General features: G+C 48.0%; 2 protein-coding genes across 2 annotated transcripts; one reads left to right on the top strand and one right to left on the bottom strand.

The window, feature by feature from the left end:
* The first annotated feature begins 1,018 nt into the window (after window positions 1–1,018).
* Window positions 1,019–3,706, top strand: LOC4333338 (protein FATTY ACID EXPORT 5). The gene is made up of 3 exons (XM_015773239.3): window positions 1,019–1,320; window positions 2,797–2,884; window positions 3,331–3,706. The coding sequence occupies exons 1-3, from the start codon at window positions 1,116–1,118 to the stop codon at window positions 3,407–3,409; spliced, it is 372 nt and encodes a 123-aa protein (XP_015628725.1). The 5' UTR covers window positions 1,019–1,115; the 3' UTR covers window positions 3,410–3,706.
* LOC4333339 (AAA-ATPase At3g50940) lies at window positions 3,652–5,859 on the bottom strand. Its single transcript, XM_015773238.3, has one exon. It carries the CDS (start codon window positions 5,825–5,827, stop codon window positions 4,238–4,240), a length of 1,590 nt encoding a protein of 529 aa, XP_015628724.1. The 5' UTR covers window positions 5,828–5,859; the 3' UTR covers window positions 3,652–4,237.
* Window positions 5,860–21,852: the final 15,993 nt, after the last annotated feature.

Raw genomic sequence — 21,852 nt, forward strand, 5'->3', positions numbered from 1 at the left:
GAAAAAGTATACTTTGAGTCCCTCAACTATCGTCCGAATATGATTCATGTCATCCAACCATAAAACCGGATATATCGATTCTTCAAACTATTAAAACCGGTGCAATCAATGTCCCTTGGTGGTTTTAAAGGTGGTTTTGGCTTACGTCACCTACATGATGGTCTTAACCGAGTCTTTGTCCAATGTGGCGCTTACGTGGCATTAGAAAAAAAAACAAAAATTAAAAAAAAGTGTGACCCATATGTCATTCGCAAAAAAAGGTATCGTGGGACCCACATTGTATCCTCCCTCTCCTTCCCTTCTTTTTCTCTCCCTAATCTCTCTCTCAGCTATCGGAACATGAGGAGACGGCGGCGGCGTCGGCCGAAAGTGGCGGCAATGGCTTTGGGGACAACAGTAGGGAGTGGTGACGGCGTCTGGTGGTGGTGCACGCACCCGTCCAAACCCAGGCGACGTCTGCGCGGTGGGGATGAGGAGGAGAAGGCGGAAGAGGTTGTTTGCGGGGAGGATGCGGTGGAGGTGGACGGCGTAGTTCAGGGAGGAGCTCATGCTTCGACCGCTCCCGACCGCCGCCGCCGCCGCCGCTCCCCACTGCCGTCCTCGCCGCCGCTCCGGCCAAGGTGAAGAGAAAGCCCGGGGGGGGGGGGTGGGAGGAGCGGAGGAGGGGGGAGAGATATGGGAGAGAGAGGGGGAGGAATAAACTTTTTTTTTTGGTGAATGACATATGAGTCCCACATTTTTTTTGTTTTTATTCTAATGCCACGTAAGCGCCACGTAGGACATACTTGGTCAAGACTGTCAGTCCGTCACGTCAGCCAAAACCACCGAGATATTGTTTATACCGGTTTTGATAGTTGGAGGAGTCGAAAACCGGTTGGAGGACATGAATCATACTCGGGCAATAGTTGAGGGACTCAAATTATACTTTTTTCCATCCAAAAATGGGCGGGGCCTAGACGGGCTTTTCTGGGCCCTGTGGCTCCATGTTGGTCTACCCAACCCAACCACCCACTGACCCACAGTCCCACACCGCCGGAGAAGAAGACTAGCGACGCGAGGCGAGGCTCTCGGAGGAGTACTATCACCACCCACCGCCGGCGGGGAGGAAGCAGATCATGGAGGATTTCTACGTCACCATCCCGTATGGCGCCGCGGTCCTCGTCGGGGGCGTCGCCGGCTACCTCAAGCGCGGGAGCAAGGCATCGCTGGCCGCGGGCGGCGGGTTCGGCGGCGCGCTCCTCCTCGCCGGCGCGCTGAGCGCCAGGGCCTTCGCGCGCGGCCACCCCAGCGGCTCCCTCTTCGCCGCCGTCCTCCAGACTGGTCCGTTTCTGCTAGTTTTGCTACAGTGCTACTCCCCCCCATCCTCCATCCATCCCCTCCGTTTTATTGTTTTGCTCATTTCGACATGGATTTAGTACCGATTATGTATGCCATGCTCGTAAATTTCTTGCGTTTTTAGTGAATCTAACAAGAATCTGGACCTTTAGGGGAATTGATGCTGTTGACTGACACTGGAATTGAACTGCGAGAACCTGCACAATTACATACCTGGTGGTTGTTTAACCTTTATTGTATTTAAAGAAACCTGCTATTGCTGGGAATGGATGCATCTTACATTTATGTTTGAATTTTAGCAAGATTTAGGATGTAGATTGATGAAAATGTTTGAAATGTAGGTTCCTTTTTTTGAGGAAACAAATTCAGCATGCCCAAATTCGCATTATTTTTCAGTTTAGAATATAATAAGTTAACAAGAAACAATTGCAGTTCCAAAGGGTGAACCTCCACGCAGTTTTCTATTCTTTTATTATGTTGTTCACTGAATAAAAGTTCTCCCACAAGCTCTTTTCGCAATTATCAGGAGCAATTGATTTATTTACAATAAAGAAAATGACTTCTTGGAAGCTTTGGCATAGTATTTTAGAAAAGTAATTTCTTTTAGAATGTAGGGGTTGGCTAGCTCTTTGTTGAATTCTGATAAAGAGGTTCAAAGTACAGCATGACCATAAACTTGGGTTACAGATAAACATGCAGCATTTTTTTTTCTTTGCAAGGGAAACATACAGTGTTTTGGAAATGAACAATCCTGATCTTCACACCAACAATACTAAGTCCCTTGTCATGACCCGAGGCCATGACGGGATAAACACCACCGGGAATATAGCCGGGCGGCGTCGGCTCCTGGAGAATGGATGTAGATTTAGGCTAGGGAGAAGAACATTGTTGAGAGGGAGAGATTAGACTAATTGATATTCATTGCTTGCCTGATAATAGACACAATGTACAACTTGACCCCTAAGTAAGAACCTAATCTTATATTATCTCTAACTAACTAATAATCTTCTTATCTTATCTCTAACTAACTAATAATCTTATCTCTTAACTTAATTGGTATGCGCTACCTATAGGCCTTGGCCTACGGCCCAATGCCCATGACATCCATGCTAAGAGAAATAAAATGAATCTTGTGGTGGATTGTGTATTGCTTCAAAACAGCACAGCAGCATAGGATAATGCCTTTCAGAAAGTCCTCGCAAATTTCAACAAACCTGAACATATAACATTATTTTGTTTTGGCATGTCATGTTGTCTTCCTCCTGAAAATCAGTACAACTCCAGGGCTATCTGTACCAGTTCCGCTAGCAAATGCAACTAATTGTATATATCAACATGGACTTCATATGATAATTTATGCACATATCCTAATCTGATGTTTTGGACCATCTTCGATGAAGTGGAATTCTTGTTTGTTTTTTCTTGTTAAGAATTTATCTTATAAGCTTTATTTTTGAACAGTTTGTGCTGTAGCATTAACTGTCGTTATGGGAATAAGATACATCAAAACAAGAAAGGTAATGCCAGCTGGAATAATTGCTGCCGTCAGGTATTCTCTCTCTCTCTCTCTGTCTCTCTCATGTTATTGTGTCCCTTTTGTCAGGTTCTAAATTTGCTATGCTTTAATAAAATCCTTCTGTAGTTCTGTACTGATATTTCATTGTGCCTTTCATAGCCTATATTAACCATAGCCATTGTCAGCAAAGTGTAGTTATATGTGCTATATGTTAAACAATATTACTAACTAGCCCTTTGGCTTTGATTCTCAGAAGTATTTTTTCCTTTGTGCATGGAGCCCACAACCACTACACATATTTGAGAATACTTCACCTAGTCAAGTCTTTCTTTCCTTCTTTCATATACTAGATAATAGATACTACTCCATGATATCTTATTCCCATCCTTGGTGCCTTGGTTGTTGCCTTGCTGTTCTGTGCACTCTAATTTAAATATATATAGATGACGCCTTAACATGGTCTATACATGTCTTTGCAGTGCACTTGTACTGATATTCTACATCTACAAGATATCAAATGGTGGCAATAAGGTTTATGTCCCAGTGAGCGCGGAGTGATACTGGAGGCCAGGGTATTATGGTGCATTCTCTGGATAATTCTGAATCGATCGATCTGTTCTTCTAATTTGTTGCATACCTGTATTCTGCCATCCCAGTGATGAGAACATCGTTCTGCATAATGTGAATTATGAATGACCCATGAAAAATCTCGGCAGTTCAGACACTGGTTCAGCTAAGATACCAAATTCTTCTGCGATTGTGACATATGTTCCGCTTGTATCGTGTGAAAACTATATTGTCATTGTACTGCACATCTTATAATGCGGCCTTGATACAGTGATTGCTTATTAGTCATTACTAGGAACTAATTTGGGATGATTTGGTTTGTTTCAAAATTTTTTTGGGACGATTGGCTCGTTCAAAAACAAGGTGGGATGATTGATGTATCTATGATTGGATAATCTGCAGTTCCATTATGCAGAGTTCACAAAAATGATTCAGAAAGTGTCTCATTATTCAGAAAATGCAGAGTCCCATTTCTTACCCCTCCAACGCGGAGTAGTTTCCTGTCATATGTTTATATGCTACTCTGTTAAGTTAGGCTGGGGTTGAAACTAAAACCACAGCTCATCATTTGTTTTAAGATAAGCCCAGCTTTTCAGAAAGCAACAGTTAATCCATGACCAGACGCTCTGCACTCTCTTCTGTTCTCTGTTGCCTTGCCTAGCTATGCCATTGCTTGCAGATTTGCAACAGAAATTATAGTGAGCATGACAAATGATTATTAATTCAGTAAGTACTACTAGTACCAAGTTTGCTACTGTCGTGATCATGCAACCCAATCATCTCATCTCGTTATTGTGAAGTAAATTCTCTGAAGATTTGTTAAGCTGCATTGCCTTTTTCTGCTACCACTTGGTTGTCGTCGATCGCTGCCTCTTGTCTTGCCCTCCGCCGCGTCCTCTCACGGAGGAACTCCACGAGGCCCCGGAGCGCGGCGTCGGCGTCCTCGCTGCGCAGCAGCATCTCCGACACCTCGGCCGGCGTCACCTCCACGCCGGCGAGCAGCTGCCGTATCTCCGGGAACAGCGGGTGGTCGCCGACGAGGAAGTAGTTGTGCGCGAGCGTCTTGAACGCCTCCCAGCCGCAGTAGCCCATGTAGACGTGCATGTCCATCCGCCCCGGCCGGAGCAGCGCCGGATCGAGGCGCTCCTTGTAGTTTGTGGTGAAGACGATGACGCGCTCCTCGCCGCTCGTGGACCACAGCCCGTCGATGAAGTTGAGCAGCCCGGACAGCGTCAGCTTCTGCTGCTGGAGATCTCCCGCGCGGCGCGCTCTGGGCGGCGCGCCGACGGCGTCGTCGGAGTCCGACGAGGAGAAGTCGAAGTCCTCGGCCTGGTCGAGCGCCGCCGTGGTGATCTTGTGGGCTTCTCTTGGGTTGGCGTCGAAGCAGCAGTCGATGTCCTCGATGACGAGGATGGATTTGTTGGGCATGCTGATGAGCAGGCGCTGCAGCGCGGCGTTGACGCGCACCTCGGAGAGGTCGAGGTCGTAGAGGTTGAAGCGGAGGTAGTTGGCCATGGCGGCGACGAGGCTGGACTTGCCGGTGCCGGGCGGGCCGTGGAGGAGGTACCCGCGTTTCCACGCCTTGCCGATGCGGCGGTAGTACTCCTTCCGCTTCAGGAAGCGGTCGAGGTCGTCGACGATGGACTTCTTGAGGTCGGGTTCCATGGCGATCGTGTCGAACGTCGCCGGGTGGTGGTGGTTGAAGCCGTGCCACGAGCGCACCTCGTTCATGAAGATCCTGAGCACGCGCTCCCGCCGCTGGAGCTGCTCCGCCGTGGCCATGACGAAGGGGACGTAGCGCTCGAGCGCCGTGTCGGTGTGCTCGGCGTCGAAGCTGAGCTCGAGGGACTCGCGCGGGGCGCGGTGACCGCGGTCACCACCACCCTTGCCGCCCCTCTTGCCGTCGTCGCCGCCTCCGGTCTCCATGGACGTCCACCTGAACTCGACGCCGTCGAACACATCGGTGGTGGAGTCCCCGGGCTCCAAGCACAGCAGTGTGGTCCAGCTGCTGCTCCCGTCGGCCTCCTTGCAGCGTGAGCGCGCGAGGCTGAGCCGCCGCAGGGCGCGCGGGTCGATCTTGGTGGCGAGGTACGCGCGCGCCGCCTCGAACAGCTGGTTCTCGCTGTACCCGCCGTCGAGCTGCCGCCGGATCACCACCGTGTGCCGCTCCTTCTCCGACGCGCCGAGCCGCGCACGAACGAACGCCGCGCCCCACCGCGCCGCGGCGCGGAGCTCGTCGGGGAGCAGCTCCCGCGCCATAGACCGCGCCAGCACGGCGTACGCCGCCACCGACGCCGCCGTCGCCAGCGCCTTCTTGTATGCGTCAAGCACCCTCCCGTGCTGCGCCCCTGCAGCCGGCGACGGCGCCGACGCCGCCGCCGCCGCGGCGGCCAGTGGCAAGTGATCCATGGCTGGCAGCTGGCTACCTCACCCACAAACACAAGACGCCCAAGGCAAATGTCACGTCCATTTTATGGCACAAACAAGTGTGGTTTCGTGGAAATTCCCAAAAACAGGGTGATTTTGGCGTTTGTTTTTGTTTGTTTGCTTGACCTCATCAAGTCTCGTCGGATCGAATTGACTTAGGCCATTCACAGTGCAAACACCGGACCAAGTAGCTTAGTCCAAAAGAAAGCCCCAAAGACACTCATTCCCATAGTGCATGTATCCTATTTTGCGTGACCTAACTGGATGGAGATACTGTGCAAGGGAATAAACCCCACAACGCGCGTGACCCGGTTTTAAAGACACGGGCGAGTGAAGGAAATCTATTCCTTCACCTACCCTTGTTCCCGTCGTCCTCCTCGCCTCCCACGCCGCTCCTCGCCTCCTAGCCTCCCACGCCGCTCCCCTCCAAGTCCGCCGCTGCGCCGGTTCGCCGCTGCGCCTCCTCCTGGTCCGCCGCCGTGCCTCTCCCGACGGTGGGAGCAGTGGGGGCGGCGGAGGAGGAGGGGAAAGGCTGCTGCTCCGGCGTCCTCCTCGCCTCCCGTCGTCCTCGTCGCCTCCCTCGTCGCGCCTCCTTCTCCGACTGCTGCGGCGGCGAGACGCCTCCACCGCGGCGACCTCACCGAGGGAGATCCCGAGCAGCCGCCACCGCCGCCGCGAGGAGGAGGAGCGGGTTCGCCGGTCGTCGTGGCGACAGCGGTGGCGGTGGATCTATCCGCCGCACCTCCCCTCTCCCTCTCCCACTCCCTTACTTCACCGCGTCGCAGCTGCAGCGGCTTGGCATCGGCGGAGCCGCAAGCGCCCATGGAGGAGCCACGCGGCACCGGCGGCGCGGGGAGTGCGGCAGCCGCCGCCGCCGCCGCCAGTTCTTGGCGGCACGCGGACGCCGGTTTTTGGCAGCACGCGGACGCCGGTTCTTGGCGGCACGCAGACGCCGGCCGCCGGTACTTGGCTCGCCCGGATCCGAGTTGTGGTGGCGGTCGTCAACGCGGGGCCCCGGATTCGCCACCGGATTTGCGGGTCGTGGCGGCGGATGTGGTGGCCGCGGCGGAAGCGGACGGCGCGACGCCGACGGGAAGCCGCGGTGAGGAGGAAGCTGGCGCGTGGTGGCGAGATTATTGATTGTTGTTTTTTTTTGCATGTGAGATGTGTTGTTTCTTGGTGATTCCTCTTCTGTTTCTTGGGACGGATCGTGTAATTTTTTCTGCGTTCTTGCTTGGGGTGTTTCGGTGGCGGGAAGAATCGTGGGCAAATTGGGGTTTTCTTCACTTGATGCGGCGCAAGGGGACGGCGCGGCCAAGAACCACACCCCACAGTGCGCGCACCTCGCTTCTTCCTCTCCTTCTCGTGCCCTCGTTTTGGCTTGGTTTCGCGTGGCTCTGCTCGGGGGCGAGGAGCTCTGCTAGGGGGCGATTCCTTCTGCCACGTATGCTTCAATCCGAGCTGGCACCGTGTAGCACCGCTCCAGCTAGGAGCACTGTGAGAGGCCTCAGCAAAGAGTCGAGTCGTGCAGCTGATGCTGCCATGGACCTCGATTGGATTGATTTCACTCGAGAAAGAAGTTGGCATGTGAAAAAGGAGAGGGGGTGTTTACATCTATGGAAGTTTTGACATGTCATATCGGGTATTATATAGGTTGTTGTATAGGGCGTTTGGACACTAATAAAAAGTAATTACATAATCCATCAGTAAACCACTAGACGAATTTATAAAGCCCAATTAATCTGTCATTAGCAAATGTTTACTGTAGCACCATATTATCAAATCATGGAGCAATTAGGTTTAAAAGATTCGTCTCGTAAATTAGTCACAATATGTGTAATTAGTTATTTTTTAACCTATATTTAATACTTTATGCAACATTTCAAACGTTTAATGTGATCGGATGTAAAGTTTTTCTGTGGTAAATAAACATGGCCTCTTTGATGCGGATGCGGCACAAATGACAGTGGATGATCGATCGAATCACGGCATTAGGGGACCGACAAATGACTATTATTATTGGATGAAACTATACGGCAAAGGCCGTGGTACCGATCACTTAATCCACTGTGATTAAAAAAACCCAGCAAACTATATACCCGTGGCTTGTTTCTATTAGGCGGCCCTGTTTGTGAACACTGTGTGCACTGTGCAGTGGGAAGGTAAAGTGCACCTTTTTCTCGCATGTTGTTTCTCGCATGTTGTTTACGGGTGAAAACGGGATGAGGATTTTCCTACCGCCTATCTAACCCAAAGCTTACGGGAAAAGCATGAGAGGAAAAATGGGATACCCGATATTATCCGAGTTTAAACTTGAATCTATAAAATAATATGGGTTAAGATACGAGAAGAATTGTATCCGCTCGTATAAAATCTATTATAAATTCACCTATAAACATAATAAAAGATTAATTAATCACTATTTTTGTGTGCTCACACGTAATATTATATAATTTATTTTTTTAAGTAATGTTTTATTTTATTATCTAAAACAAAATATCTATAAGTTAGATATATAAATAAATAACCGTTTCCGAATCTGATTCGAAGAAAATAATATGGAATAGGATACGGGATGAGTAATAAGTTATCCGGCACTACATCTACTCGGTTCTGAATTTAACAGGAGATATATGAGAATGATGTGATCCGACCGACCCGATCCATTTTCGCCTCTATTTTCGGCTTGCTTTCTTTTTTTTTTTTCTGTGAGATGCTAACCAACAGGTGTCTGCGTAACTGCGTTCACATGAATGTTTTGTAACGTAGTACATTCTCGAATTTGGGCTGTTTTTAGATAAGAGGTGTAAAGTTTTAACGTGTCACGTTAGATATACGGACACACATTTGAAGTATTAAACGTAGTCTAATAACAAAAACAAATTACAGAATCCACCTGTAAACTGTGAGACGAATTTATTAAACCTAATTAATCCATCATTAGCAAATATTTACCGTAACACCACATTGTTAAATCATGGCGCAATTAGGCTTAAAAGATTCGTCTCGTAATTTACACGTAATATGTGTAATTAGTTATTTTTTTGTCTATATTTAATAATCCATGTATGTGTCAAATATTCGATGTGATAGGGTGTAAAATTTTACAATATCTAAACAGTGCCATGATCGTTTTAAATCAGTCTGCAGCCCGTCTAAAAATGTAGAAATACATGGGCTTGCGATTCATTACTCACTTAATTTTTTTAGAGTAAATTGTATATTGGTCCATGTTTTTTAACTATGGTTTCACATTGGACCACCATTAACTGAATGCTTTCACTTTACACCAGATTTTATTACCAAAATGTATCACTTTGGACCAGTGGCCCACTTGCCAGTGTGGCTGAGGGAAAAAAAAGGAAACTTCTCGGTTGGGAAGGAACCAGCGAGTCCGCTGGCTCATCTCCTACCACACCGTCGATCTCTTTCCAACTTCACCCAACCATCTCATGGCGGTGTGGGCAGAGATCACGCTAAAGCCTTGGGGGCAACATGGGGAGCTTGGGACTGGAAAGACTCATGTGGAGGTCGATGTTAGGCGACGTGAGCAAAGGGGAGCTCGTGTATGTCCAGGTACAGCAGAAGTCGAGTCACGGAGGCGACGGCGGTGGAGAGGAGCTTGAGCTCCGGGATAGCGCGCGGGCATCGGAGTAGCCATGGAGATCGAGGTTGAGCCGGGACAGCAGAGAGGAGCTTGAGCCCAAGTACGACGCGCTAGTGCTACTGAATATCGAGGTCAAGCGAGGTGCGACGACGGCGGAGAGGAGCTCTAGCTCGGGGACGACGTGCGAGCGTAGGTGAAGAACGAAGTCAAGCTAGCGAGGGCCGACGGCGGCGGAGAAGAGCTCGAGCTTGAGGACGGCACGCTAGGGCGACGGAGCCGCGTAGGTCAAGCTGGGGTGGTGGATAGGAGCTCGAGCTCAAGGACAGCGTGTGGGTGCTGCTGCCTGCTGGTGCCTGGAGGTCGACGTCGAGCGGGGGGAGACACGGCAGAGGTCAAGGCCGGGGGTGGCGCGCCGGCATGGGACTATGGGAGAGTTCGAGGTCAAGACGGGGCATGACGAAAGCGGAGATTGAAATTGAGACTGGGAAATGCGTGCGTGCGGGAACAGGCGGAAGTCGAGGTCGAGCCAGCGGACGACATCGGCGGAGATTGAAATCAAGCCAGGAAATGGCGTGCGAGTGTGGGCGGAAGTCGAGATCAAGCCACCGGACATCGAGCTTGAGCCTGAGACCGGCCGGCACGACGGGAACAAAAGTCGAGCTAGCGTGATGCCGTGTTGGCGGAGGTTGACCCCGTGCTGGCTGGACTACGAGCTTGAGATGCGCGGGCGTCAGCTCTGTTATATATGCTCGAGCTCTCTTAGGCGTCGTGGTCTTTGTGGTCTACAGCCATCGATGAAAATAGTTGAAGATGATCAGATAGGGATGAGAGATTAGCTCTGAGAGACTGACTATGGGCCATACGCCCAAAGTGAAAGGTTTTGGTATAAAATCTGGCCTAAGTGAAAACATTATATTAAGGGTAGCCCAAAGTGAAACCATAGTAAAAAAATATAGTCCAACATCACTTTTACAGGCAACCCAGATTACTTAGCAGATAAGCCTCCTCTTTCTCCTGATCCCGGTTCGAATCACCCACTCTACCACGTGGCCCCGCTCTCCTCCCTCCAGGACCCCCGTGTGCCGCTGCCCTTCATCAGTGGTCATGCCCTCTCCCTTCCTTACTTCGGCTCCTATTAGATGGCCTAATCAGCTAAAAAAACCAAATTTTAAATTTTCAAGCTTAATTTTGAGATATTTTCAACGTAGTTTCTTTTTTAAAATTGGCTTTTAAATTACCAAGAACACGTTTATAAAAATTTTATTTACAAATTTATTTTTATTTTCTAATAAACCGTTTTGGCTTATTAGCGATGGAGACCTTCTTCGGGTCTGTTGTCGTCCATTTCCATCAACTTCAAGAGCCTTGCATCGATCCTCGCTTCTCAACCACATGGCTGATGGCTCTCCTCCTCCCATCTCAACACCAACCCTCCCATCATCCTCCTCTATCCATACGGCACTACCGGTCTTATGCTCTTAGCCTGTATTCGGTAACCTTTTTTAACCTATCTCCCTCGTTTTTCACGCGCACATTTATCAAACTGCTAAACAGTGTGTTTCTTTTGTAAAAAGTTTCTATACGAAAGTTGCTTAAAAAATCAAATTAATTCATTTTTGAAAAAAAAAGCTAATACTTAATTAATTACGTGCTAATGGACCGCTCCGTTTTTCGTGCGTGCTGTTTCCGGTTGGGAACAAGGAATTGCGAACACAGCTTACAACAGCGTTGTTATCCCTCTAAAGCTACCCTAATCGTCCCCTTACCCCCTCCCACTGACTCCAACGCCGGATCGTTTATTCGTGAGTTCACAGTTGGAGTCTAGGGTCGTCGGTCAGCCGCCAGCCTACCACCATTGAGGACTCATGGAGAAGTTGCTGCCAATGTCGCTGACTCACTGGCGAAAGTCCCTCTCCCCCCCCCACCACCCATGGCATGCTCTCTCTATCGCTCTCTTATGTCTCCCTGGACTAGAGATAGACGAAACCATCTGGCTACCGGATCAACAGCCGACGACTTTGAACAACCCACTGAGATTTAGGAAAACTTGAGTCTGATAGTAAAGATGGTATAGATATTTAAGGCCCCCTTCGATTCATATGATTAACAAATGAGTTTTTATAGAATTTAAATTCCTCTGGATTCATAAGAAAGGAATACAACTTCTCATAGGATTGTATTACTATGCTTTACATTTCATAGAAAAATAGCAAGAGGTACGTACTCTTTGTAATATTTCCTTTGTTTTTCCTATGACACTATCAAAGGGTTTGTTGGTATTTCTTAACGACAATACTAGAAATATAATTCCCAGCAATAACGTAGAAATACTTCTGGTATATTATGGTTACAGAGTTCATCCGCAAGCGCATGGATATACCATTGTAGCATTTCACTCAAGAGTATTCTAAGGGTATCGTTTTTATTTTATCTCGTAGGAAGATCATGTAGAGAGAACTCAAGTAATAATTTATATATTACTTGTGGTAATCATATTCTAAGTAGGGGTTAAGATAATTCATGGGTAGAGTGACACACAAGCATTACTACTCATCCTCATAATAAATAATCTAAGCTAGGTGGAAAGAAAAGAGAAAGAGAATCTATTCCTATATTTCTAATATACATAGTATATATACATTCTAGTTAATTGATATACTAGCTAATACTCTCTATCCGATGCCCTCCTGGTACTTCGAGAAGCCACCCCTAACTGCCGAGTTCCTTATGACAGCCCGTCATGACCATCCAACCGGGGCTAAATACGGAGGAATACCCTCCCCAGGAAATTAACTTAGGATTATATATAGGCGTGGAGGAATACCCGTACTGAGCTGTCACCATCAGCGGTCCACCTCTCATCCGCAATATATAACCCCAAATAATGATATCCCGTAATCTAGACACCACATCTAAACTACTAGATACTACTCTAATATCATTGTCATAACATAGAGTAATTGCATAAGCAAACATTATACCCGCACCAAAGCATCTCCCAGATAAACTAGCAGTATATTCAGTATAACAAGAACATAATGTAAAATGTAAAGTTAGTACTCATATACTCAGAAAGTATTTCAATACCAGAAATGTATATAGAAGAGTATTCTAATAAAAGTACAAAGCTTACAAAAGAGGAAAGAAAAGCTACTAGAGCCAGACCCGAACTCTTCCGAAGACTTCCGGACTCCTGATTCCTATTCTAATTCTATTCTACCAGCTAGATACTACTAAACTAAACTTAAGAGAAATGAGAAAGCTCTTACTTGAGGTGTGTGTTGAAGTGAAGAGAGTGAGCTCCTTATATAGAGGTAGGTATGACGGTTGTGGAAGGGGAATTGTCCGAAGTGCCCTCCAACCGTCATTGGGATGCAATCCTGGACATCCGCGCCAAAACCTGGATCCAACGGCGCCAGGATTGGTTCGACTGAACCACCAGGTTCGGCCGAACCTGGGGCTGGCCCAATCCAGCCCAATTTCGGCTGGTGGCCTCCTCTATTGCTCCTCTCCGCGGACTTGTGAATTTTGGCCTAATTCATCGTGTCAATTCTTAGTTCTTGGCCCATTCATACATAAGTCTGGTCCTCTACATCGTCTGATTGATTTATCGTTGGTGTTTGATGTCGATTCTCCTTCACTTTATTGTCATTCTCTGTAAAAGGTTAGTAGACATAATACTAGTGGAATATTATTGTTCTAATATATTTATGCATTGCAAGCATCACTAGTTCTCTGCTGTTTTAGTAATATTGACGGTCGAAACTGATCGATAACGACCGTCAACAGAGTTCCTATCTTTTTTCATGTGTGTTTTAAATTCTAGTAAAATTAAAGAATCATACCGCTTCAATTCCTACGTTTTTCTTATCACTAAAGAGGCCTAGAAAACGGTTCATCTCCTGTGGGAGTTCAAATTCCTCACTGGCCTGGCTGCAAGCCTGATCAAGTTACCAAGGCCCATCACACTATATGAGGAATTTTTTTTATTTATAATTTTTTTTATTAAAAGTTTTACAAAAATAATTTTCCATTTTGAAAATTGACGGAAGTAGTCGCCTACCGCCCTCTGGGAGGGCGATAAAATCGCCCTCTCAGAGGGCGGCGAAAATGACGTGGCAGACGGCCGTTTGCTCTCGGGCGACGGCCGTCAACGAAATTTGCAGGCGGCCCCCTTGCCGCCCTCCGCTAGGGCGATTTTATACTGTGCGGGGGGCCGCCTGCAAATGGGCGGCGAGGGGGGGGGGCATGGAATTTTGCAGGCGGCCCCCTTGCCGCCCTCCGCTAGGGCGATTTTCTACTGTGGGGGGGCCGCCTGCAAATGGGCGGGAGGGGGCATGGAATTTTGCAGGCGGCCCCCTTGCCGCCCTGGGGGAGGGCGATTTTATACTGTGCTCTATATTTTTGTATAAATATCAATAGTTATCAAATCTTTTTATATTGAAAACTATACAAGATTAAAATCTCCAAGACTGGTAAAATACAATTTTATTATTTTTTAGGGCATATTTGGATTGTTACCGTACAAATATTTTGTTAGTGCCAAAATATAAGCAAGTTTTGGCACTACCAAATATTTGGTAAGGTAAAATTGCATTTGATCATATTTGGTTTGCTGCCAAAATATAAAATTGTAGTGAAGAATGTTCTACATAATCTCAAATCTAGATTACGTATTACCAATGAATAGGTTTCCATTTTCGTGTGTGGTGTGCTAGTGGGAAAGAAGATATGAAGAGGTTGCCTTCAGATTGTCAATTATATAGCGTCGTTTTCACTGCAATATATGTGAACTCAATGAGATACATTATTCATTAGATGTGACAAGACGATCACGCGTGGGCGTGATTCACTTTATGTCAACAGGCAGCGCCGAAAGTTGATAGTGATAACTCGAGCTGCCGCTTTTCATGTGTGCTGTTGTGGACTGTGCGCGCTACTGGATCTGACACTACCGTGAAGCGCCGAAAGTGTGTTGTCGTGAGCATAAGTTGTTCTAGCACCATATGAATGAAAAGAACTATGTAGACGAGACAAACACAAGTAGTACTGCAGTAGTAATAGCAAAAGTAGTACTGCTTTACAAGTTTGTAAGCCAAAAGAAACGGTCACATAAGGACTGAAGAGGTAGAACACTACTGACGAGGCCTCTTACCCCTGTCCCTCCTACCCTGCGCCCTAATGTGCCCCTGGGAGTACGTGAGTCAGTCCGGGGGTACGGCACGGCCAACCCGTCCTGCCTGTATAGGTGTGACCTCTGGCTGCTCCTGAGTGTGCGCCTCTGGAGCTCCTCCAAGCTGAGAGGAGCCTAGTACGTCGTGGTGGTGTGCACCGTGCAAGTCGTCGTCGTAGAACTGGCTAGTAGGACCAGTCCTACCGGCGTGAGACGAAGAGGCCCCAGTACCGAAGATCCCGGCTGCAAATCCTGCTGGACAAGGACCATCAGTTTCGTACAAGTATTTAACAGTAGTAATAAAAAGTAAAGTACCGTGTGGGCGAGGGATCGACGCTCCGTGAGAGGAAGAGCTGGCGAACGCGCCCGAAGAGGTGGCGAACGCCCCTGCGGAGCTCGCGGAAGCGCCGGTCGTGCGTGCGAACGCGCTCGAAGGCAGACGAGGTCCTGCGATGAGGAAACGTGCAGTTAAAACATGGTGACATATTCGTGCAAAAGCTGAAACAAAAATGAACTAATATCTGGGCTGAACTGTACCGTGCGAAACCGGTGCTGTAGGTCGCACTGCTCCGAAGCTAGGGGCGCTCGAAGGCAAATGAGGTCCTGCGAGGATGGAACATCAAGTTACGACGGGGTGATGTTTTCGTAGAAAAATAGAAACAAAACTTAAGAAACCTCTGGGCTGAGCAGTACCGTGCGAAACAGGTGCCGTAGGTCGAGGTCCTGCTCCGACGGTAGGCGCGCGAGGCCGTGGTTGTACCGGACCAGCTGGAGGTACGACGTCCACGGCGCTGCGACAGGAGAAGACGCGCATGACCGCACGCATCTTCTCCTGCATCCGGTCGAAGGTCACCCTCTGCTCAACGTCAGTCAAGTGCAAACCTCTGTTCAACCTCACTTGGACTGCGGTGATATCGGCACTGATATCCCGTGCGGCATCAGCCTATGCAAGATGGAAATAAAAAATTCAGTAGTTGTCCTATATTATGCAAGATAAATGAAATAATTGTAAGAAGTAATACAAATTGGACGTACCGCCACGAAGTAGTCTCGGTCACGGTGCATGGGATACGCGTCCGTGACAGCGGCAACGTGCGGCTCTGGGGCGTCTGGAGTGAAGGTCACACGCGCACGAGTGCGAGGAAGGTACCAGCGAAGGTACTCACGGTAGTTCTCCTCAGTGTGTGGGAAGAGCTCGTTGATCACCTCCTCTGTAGCTAACACCCAGTCGTCAACGTACTGCTGTACACGTGGAGCCCAAAGTGCGCCTGCTAGCTGTCCCCGTCGAGTCAACCTGTGAAGAGAGGTAAATTATATGGCTCGATGAAGTAATTATCATAAAAATTTAGAAATGAACAATCCGAACTCACGAGTGGTCGGCAGGGAGGACGGTCGGCTGCACATTGCCCGGAAACACCTGCCTAAGTCCGAACTATCTCATCACACGCTGCGGGCAGTGAGGCTCAACGAAAATGTCGAACACCATCGGCAGGATGGTGAGCCAGTAAGCCTGGTCGCGTGTGCACAAGGACGAAAGTCCTAGCGGTGCTCTCGCAGCGACGGCCTCTTCTGTGTACGGCTCCCAGATGACGTCGCTCGGCTGGAGACGGTCAAACTCGAACATGAAGTCCGGGTAACCACGTCTCACCTGGACGTGAGCGTAACGACGCTGCAATAAACATGATCGGAATTAGACATGTTATGTGAAGAAAAAAAAAGACGACTGATAAACTTATAACGCAGCGAAGTTGCACTAACCCCACGTCGACACCAGTAAGTCCCCATCGTGGGACCGTCCTCTGGCCACTGCGCGCTGCGACCAACCCCGTAGGGTGCGCTGTCCACCACTGGTCGACCTATGGCAAACCTCTCGGCTGCCCAAAGCTGAAGCAACATAGGGCAGCCAGCGATGATCGCTCCCGCGTCAGTCTTCGTGCACGCCTCACAGAGGGCACGGTACGTGGCTGCTAGCACGGCAGAACCCCAGCTCCACTGCGGCACGTCCTGTGGCTGAGCATCCGCGATGGACCGTGCGTAGTGGACCAGCCGGAAGTCCACAGCGTGCCCGTGGGTGCTAGTGAACATCACCCACCCGAACAACCACAACAGGTACGCCTCAAGGGAGCGTCGGACCGAGTAATCATCAGCGTCAGGGTGCAGAAGGTCCGCCTACAATTAAGAATGAAATGTTAGTACAAAACACTCATCTGGTCGCAAATAAGCACGTATGATAATAACAACTTATTTACTTACAGTGAACTGGAGCAACCAAGCCTTGCTAGGCCCGACTGTAGAGTACGGAGGAAGGGTGTTGGTCGGTCCTAGGTGTGGAAGGCGTATCACCTGCTCGAAGCGCGCAGTGATATCCTCCTTCCACCCAAAAAAACCGTCCACGGGACCAACTGGTGCTCCCGTCAGCGGTAGCCCGAGCAGGTACGACACGTCCTGCAGTGTCGGAGCCATCTCCCCACAGGGAAGGTGGAACGTGTGCGTCTCAGGTCTCCAGCGGTCTACAAGAGCAGCAAGGAGTGACCGGTCTGCATCCCACCGCTTCGCTGGGTCACGGTCGTCCGCCGCCGCCTCAACAAGCCTACAAAGTGGTAGAAGGCCTGCCGCACGCAACCTGTATAGAGCAAATTTCAAACATAAGTACAACACAAAGCAAAGTTGAGTTGAAATGTGAACATACGCGTACCAAGGAACGTGACGGGGGTCGACACGCAACCACTCGCGCGACGTGCGTGGACGGAAGGTGCCGAGCTGTGCACCCTCGACTGCTGACAGGAACGAGCGGTGGTTCCTGTCAATCCCACGGTTCAACAGCGCCGGTGTGTCGTACGCCATACCTGCATCAAATAGGTTGATCAGAAACATATAAATAATTAGTTCAACATAAGTAATAAATGTTCATAAGCGAATTACTAACACATATTAAACAAGAGTACAAACAAACAAAAGTGTTTAGTCCGAACACTCATCACGATAACATTATGATACAACACCGAATAGTTCGCAATACTACTAGTACAACAATAGTCGGAGGTACTCATTACAACAACATTGAATTGAAATTACACGATAGAAGTATTTAGTCCGAACACTCATTACATCACAACAGCATTTTATTTCCTAAATCGAAAGCATTGTTACACCATGAAATCGCCTGCTGCGCGACGACGCCTTGGCCTTGCGCGCCTGCTTGTTGTTCCTTCACCAGGTGGTCGCCTACCATCACTTGCCTGTCCAGATGGACTAGCATCTGCGCCGCTTGGAACTTCTGCATTCTTCGGGCATTTCTTGTAAATATGGCCGCGCAGATCACACTTGCTGCAGCGTAAAGTCCTCCCACCTGCTTCTGACTCATCCATATCATTTCTGATGCGTCTAGTTTGGCGTCGACCCTTTTTCACCCTTAACTTAGATGGATCTGGAATATAAAAAACTTGGGCACTCAGCGTTGTGTAAGATCCTGAGATCCCGAACCCATATATCTCCTCACTCCATGTATGAAAGATTGCTTCTTTCCTGAAATAATTTGAGACGTACACATTGGGAGATATGCCACAATCACCGGCAGCAGCAAGAACGTGTGAGCAAGGAAGGTGATGAAGCTTCGGCTTCATACAACTGCAGGTACATCCACCATCCGCCTTCAAGACACATTCCTGCACGGCTTGCTTGCGATAGATACCACGCCTGCTCCTATCAACACACATTATTTCATACCGATGCACTTGTGTGCCTTGAGCAACAACTCTATGTCTCCGTACCTTTTTGATTTTATCTTCCATGTACTTTGTCACTACGTTGCCAAACACTATGTTGTTATCGGCCATGGACGGACCAATTTTCTTGTATCGATCCCTAAAGTACGCTTGCGTGCCGTGAAGGATGAATTCAACAATAGCAACCAATGGAAGTACCCGAACTCCTCGCATTACCCAGTTGTACACCTCTGCCAAATTGGTTGTCATTATGCCATACCGAGATCCATCGGTGTCGAACAATAGAGACCACTTCTCCTTAGGCTCATTCTCAATCCACTGAGTGAAATTTCTGATGGACGTCCCTAACCTCCTTCTCATTGTTGGTGGGTCATCATGTAATGCACCAAGAGGTATGGGAGGCTCGTCACCTTCAACTAGTGGTCTGCGAGATTGCTCATCTGTTTGCTTCGTTGTCAACTCATCCAACTTGTCCCACAACTCATTAAATTTCTTCTCTTGGTTCTGTGCACAGAGCCTCTTAAAGAGCTCCATAAGATGCTTGTTCTTGAATTGCTTGTAGAAATTTGCACCCATGTGACGCATGCACCACCGACTCCGAACATCAGGCCACTTAGCTGGAAGTCCCTTCTCATCCCAACCGTTCTGCAAGTAGTCAATAGCCCGCAACATACCCGCATGACGATCATGTATAAGGCAAACGTTGGGCCTCATACGCACCACTGCAATGTGCACTCTCTCTAGGAACCAGTACCAGCTTTCAGTGTTCTCACTCTCTACAAATGCAAAAGCCATAGGTAGAACCTGGTTGTTCCCATCACACCCAATTGCTGTCAATATCTGACCTCGGTATTTACCTGTCATAAAAGTTCCATCTATGCATAGAACAGGTCGACAATGCACAAAAGCATTGATGCAAGCACCCAATGAGAAATAGGCTCTTTGCAGCACACTCTTTGTTCGATCATCAACCGATGTAAATGTATGTAGGTCATAGTACGTATTATTATTCCTCTGGGCAATGGTGGCTAACAAACGAGGCAAATTATCATAAGAAGCTTCAAATGTGCCATACCTCATCTCAATGATCTTTTGTTTCGCTCTCCAGGCCTTTGCATAGCTTATGGTGTACTTGAATTTGTTCTCGATGTGCCTAATAATTGATTTTGGTTCAAAGCCAATGTTACCAACAACACTGCTGTACATCTCACTTGCCACAAAAGCTGAAGTGATGTTTCGGTGATACTTCTCCACCCCGTGTAAGTAGCACTTGTGCTCGGTCACAATGCTAACTTTCCAATAATCATTCCATTTACCCTTATATGCATGGACACGCCACGGCAATCTTCCTTCATGCACCTCACTTCATACACATAATTTGTTGACTTGACCACCCTAAACTCTCTCTGCAAGGAAACTGCCCAATGCTTCACCGCCTCCTTCATCTCATCCTTATGAGCATACCTTGCACCCTCAATTACCTCGTTCTCCTTATACTCCCAGGGTACATGATCACCCTCTGATATAACAAGTCCAGAGAAGTCCTCATTTGCCCAATCAGTGGCCATTACATCACCTTCCTCATCGGATGATGCGTCGTCGTCCACTTCCTCATTATCCGAATCTTCCCTCCATTTCATCAACAATTATACCGACTCTCTCCCCCTCATCCGCCATGCCCATAGCCTGCTCCTCCCTTGGTTGATTTTCCTCATTTTGCATCGATGGTCCAACAACATCCCCTGCATTGATAGGACCCTCTACATCTTCGGTTTGCATTGAAACATTTATATCTTTCTCTTGTACCGACACAAATATAACGAGGGGCCATGACCGTTCAAAAGCCATTTCCACATACCGTCTCCAAGCATCAGTGCTGTCCATCGGCATTAGTTCCTAAAAATAACCTTCTGTTGCACGACTCACTACAACTGACACTGACATTGTGTAGACTTCTTGGTCTATTCTAAATCCTCTCAATAACCAACTATAAATTGACTGAAATGTTCTCTCCGCAGGCCTATCGATGCCCTTAGATGTCATTACAAAATCTGACAGATCAACACCATCTGGACCAAATCTAATATTTCCTTCACCATGAACTATCTGAAATGTGACCTTACTTGACATTGTGCCTGATGAAAACAATAACTGCGTTAACCTCGCATTTCTGTACTACGCCCTAAGTTACATTCTCTACAATATTGTTCTCTAAATTTCTAAAATTACGTTACATTCTCCAGATCAAACTAAACTACATCTTACAATTAACACTACTGTCTATGTCTCAATTCATACTATTATATTCTATGCTCTGGATCTACACATATGTGCTGTGTGCTACAGATGTGCTAAAATATATGGAACTAAAACTAAAACGCAACATATATACTCAAACATAACATATTAGTACAAATGCAAAAGATGTATGGGAGCATACCTGTGATGAATTGAGCGAACCAGCAGGGCTTCGCCGCTCCTCTTCTGCTGCCCTCCCCCCTCTCTCTCTCTCGTTTTTTTTGGATTTTTAGTGAATATAATGAAATTTCACAGAGGAGGGACTGGGCTTTATAGGGGGAGGCAAAAATCGCCCTCCCCCAGGGCGGCAAGGGGGCCGCCTGCAAAATTCCATGCCCCCTCGCCGCCCATTTGCAGGCGGCCCCCCCCACAGTAGAAAATCGCCCTAGCGGAGGGCGGCAAGGGGGCCGCCTGCAAAATTCCATGCCCCCCTCGCCGCCCATTTGCAGGCGGCCCCCCGCACAGTATAAAATCGCCCTAGCGGAGGGCGGCAAGGGGGCCGCCTGCAAATTTCGTTGACGGCCGTCGCCCGAGAGCGAACGGCCGTCTGCCACGTCATTTTCGCCGCCCTCTGAGAGGGCGATTTTTAAGCGGTAGGCGACTACTTCCGTCAATTTTCAAAATGGAAAATTATTTTTGTAAAACTTTTAATAAAAAAAATTATAAATAAAAAAAATTCCTATATGAGCGAGTGAACATGGGCTGTGCTGAGATGTGCTCTCCAGGCCGAGTGGCATCTGGCAGCTCTACTCAGCGACCACCGCGAGGAAGCCGCCGCTCGCCGGAGAATGACAACTCCCCTCAAGTTCGGTGAAGCGACGGGTGCGTTAAACTGTATTGTCATTGTAGTGAGATACCTCTAGAGGTCTTTCGACTACTTTTACAAGGTAGTGGACTAAAACGGTTTAGGTTGAAAGTCTCACCCATTCTTTTGTTTGGTATTAGATACTTCCCTAATATTCGTATTTTTTTATTGTCATTGTAGGTACTAAAGCATATTTTAATCCAACCTTCATACTGCGATTGTTATTACTACTCCATTCGTCTTATAAAAAAACAAATCTAATACATGATGTGATTTGTTTAGATTCGTAGTATCATGTCTTTGTTTTTTATGGGATAGGAAAATTAGAAACTAATTTGGGATGATTGGGGCTGTTAAAAAACGACAGGATATGATCTGTACATATTCTAGTATTACATC

Source organism: Oryza sativa, chromosome 3 (assembly GCF_034140825.1).
Source record: "Oryza sativa Japonica Group chromosome 3, ASM3414082v1".
Taxonomy (NCBI): Eukaryota; Viridiplantae; Streptophyta; class Magnoliopsida; order Poales; family Poaceae; genus Oryza; species Oryza sativa.

Bases quoted from the DNA above. Each gene is read 5' to 3' on its own strand.
- LOC4333338 (XM_015773239.3), top strand. From the start codon at position 1,116: ATGGAGGATTTCTACGTCACCATCCCGTATGGCGCCGCGGTCCTCGTC. The intron at 1,321-2,796 runs GTCCGTTTCTGC...ATTTTTGAACAG, and splicing joins CGCCGCCGTCCTCCAGACTG to TTTGTGCTGTAGCATTAACT. The intron at 2,885-3,330 runs GTATTCTCTCTC...ATGTCTTTGCAG, and splicing joins GGAATAATTGCTGCCGTCAG to TGCACTTGTACTGATATTCT.
- LOC4333339 (XM_015773238.3), bottom strand. From the start codon at position 5,827: ATGGATCACTTGCCACTGGCCGCCGCGGCGGCGGCGGCGTCGGCGCCG.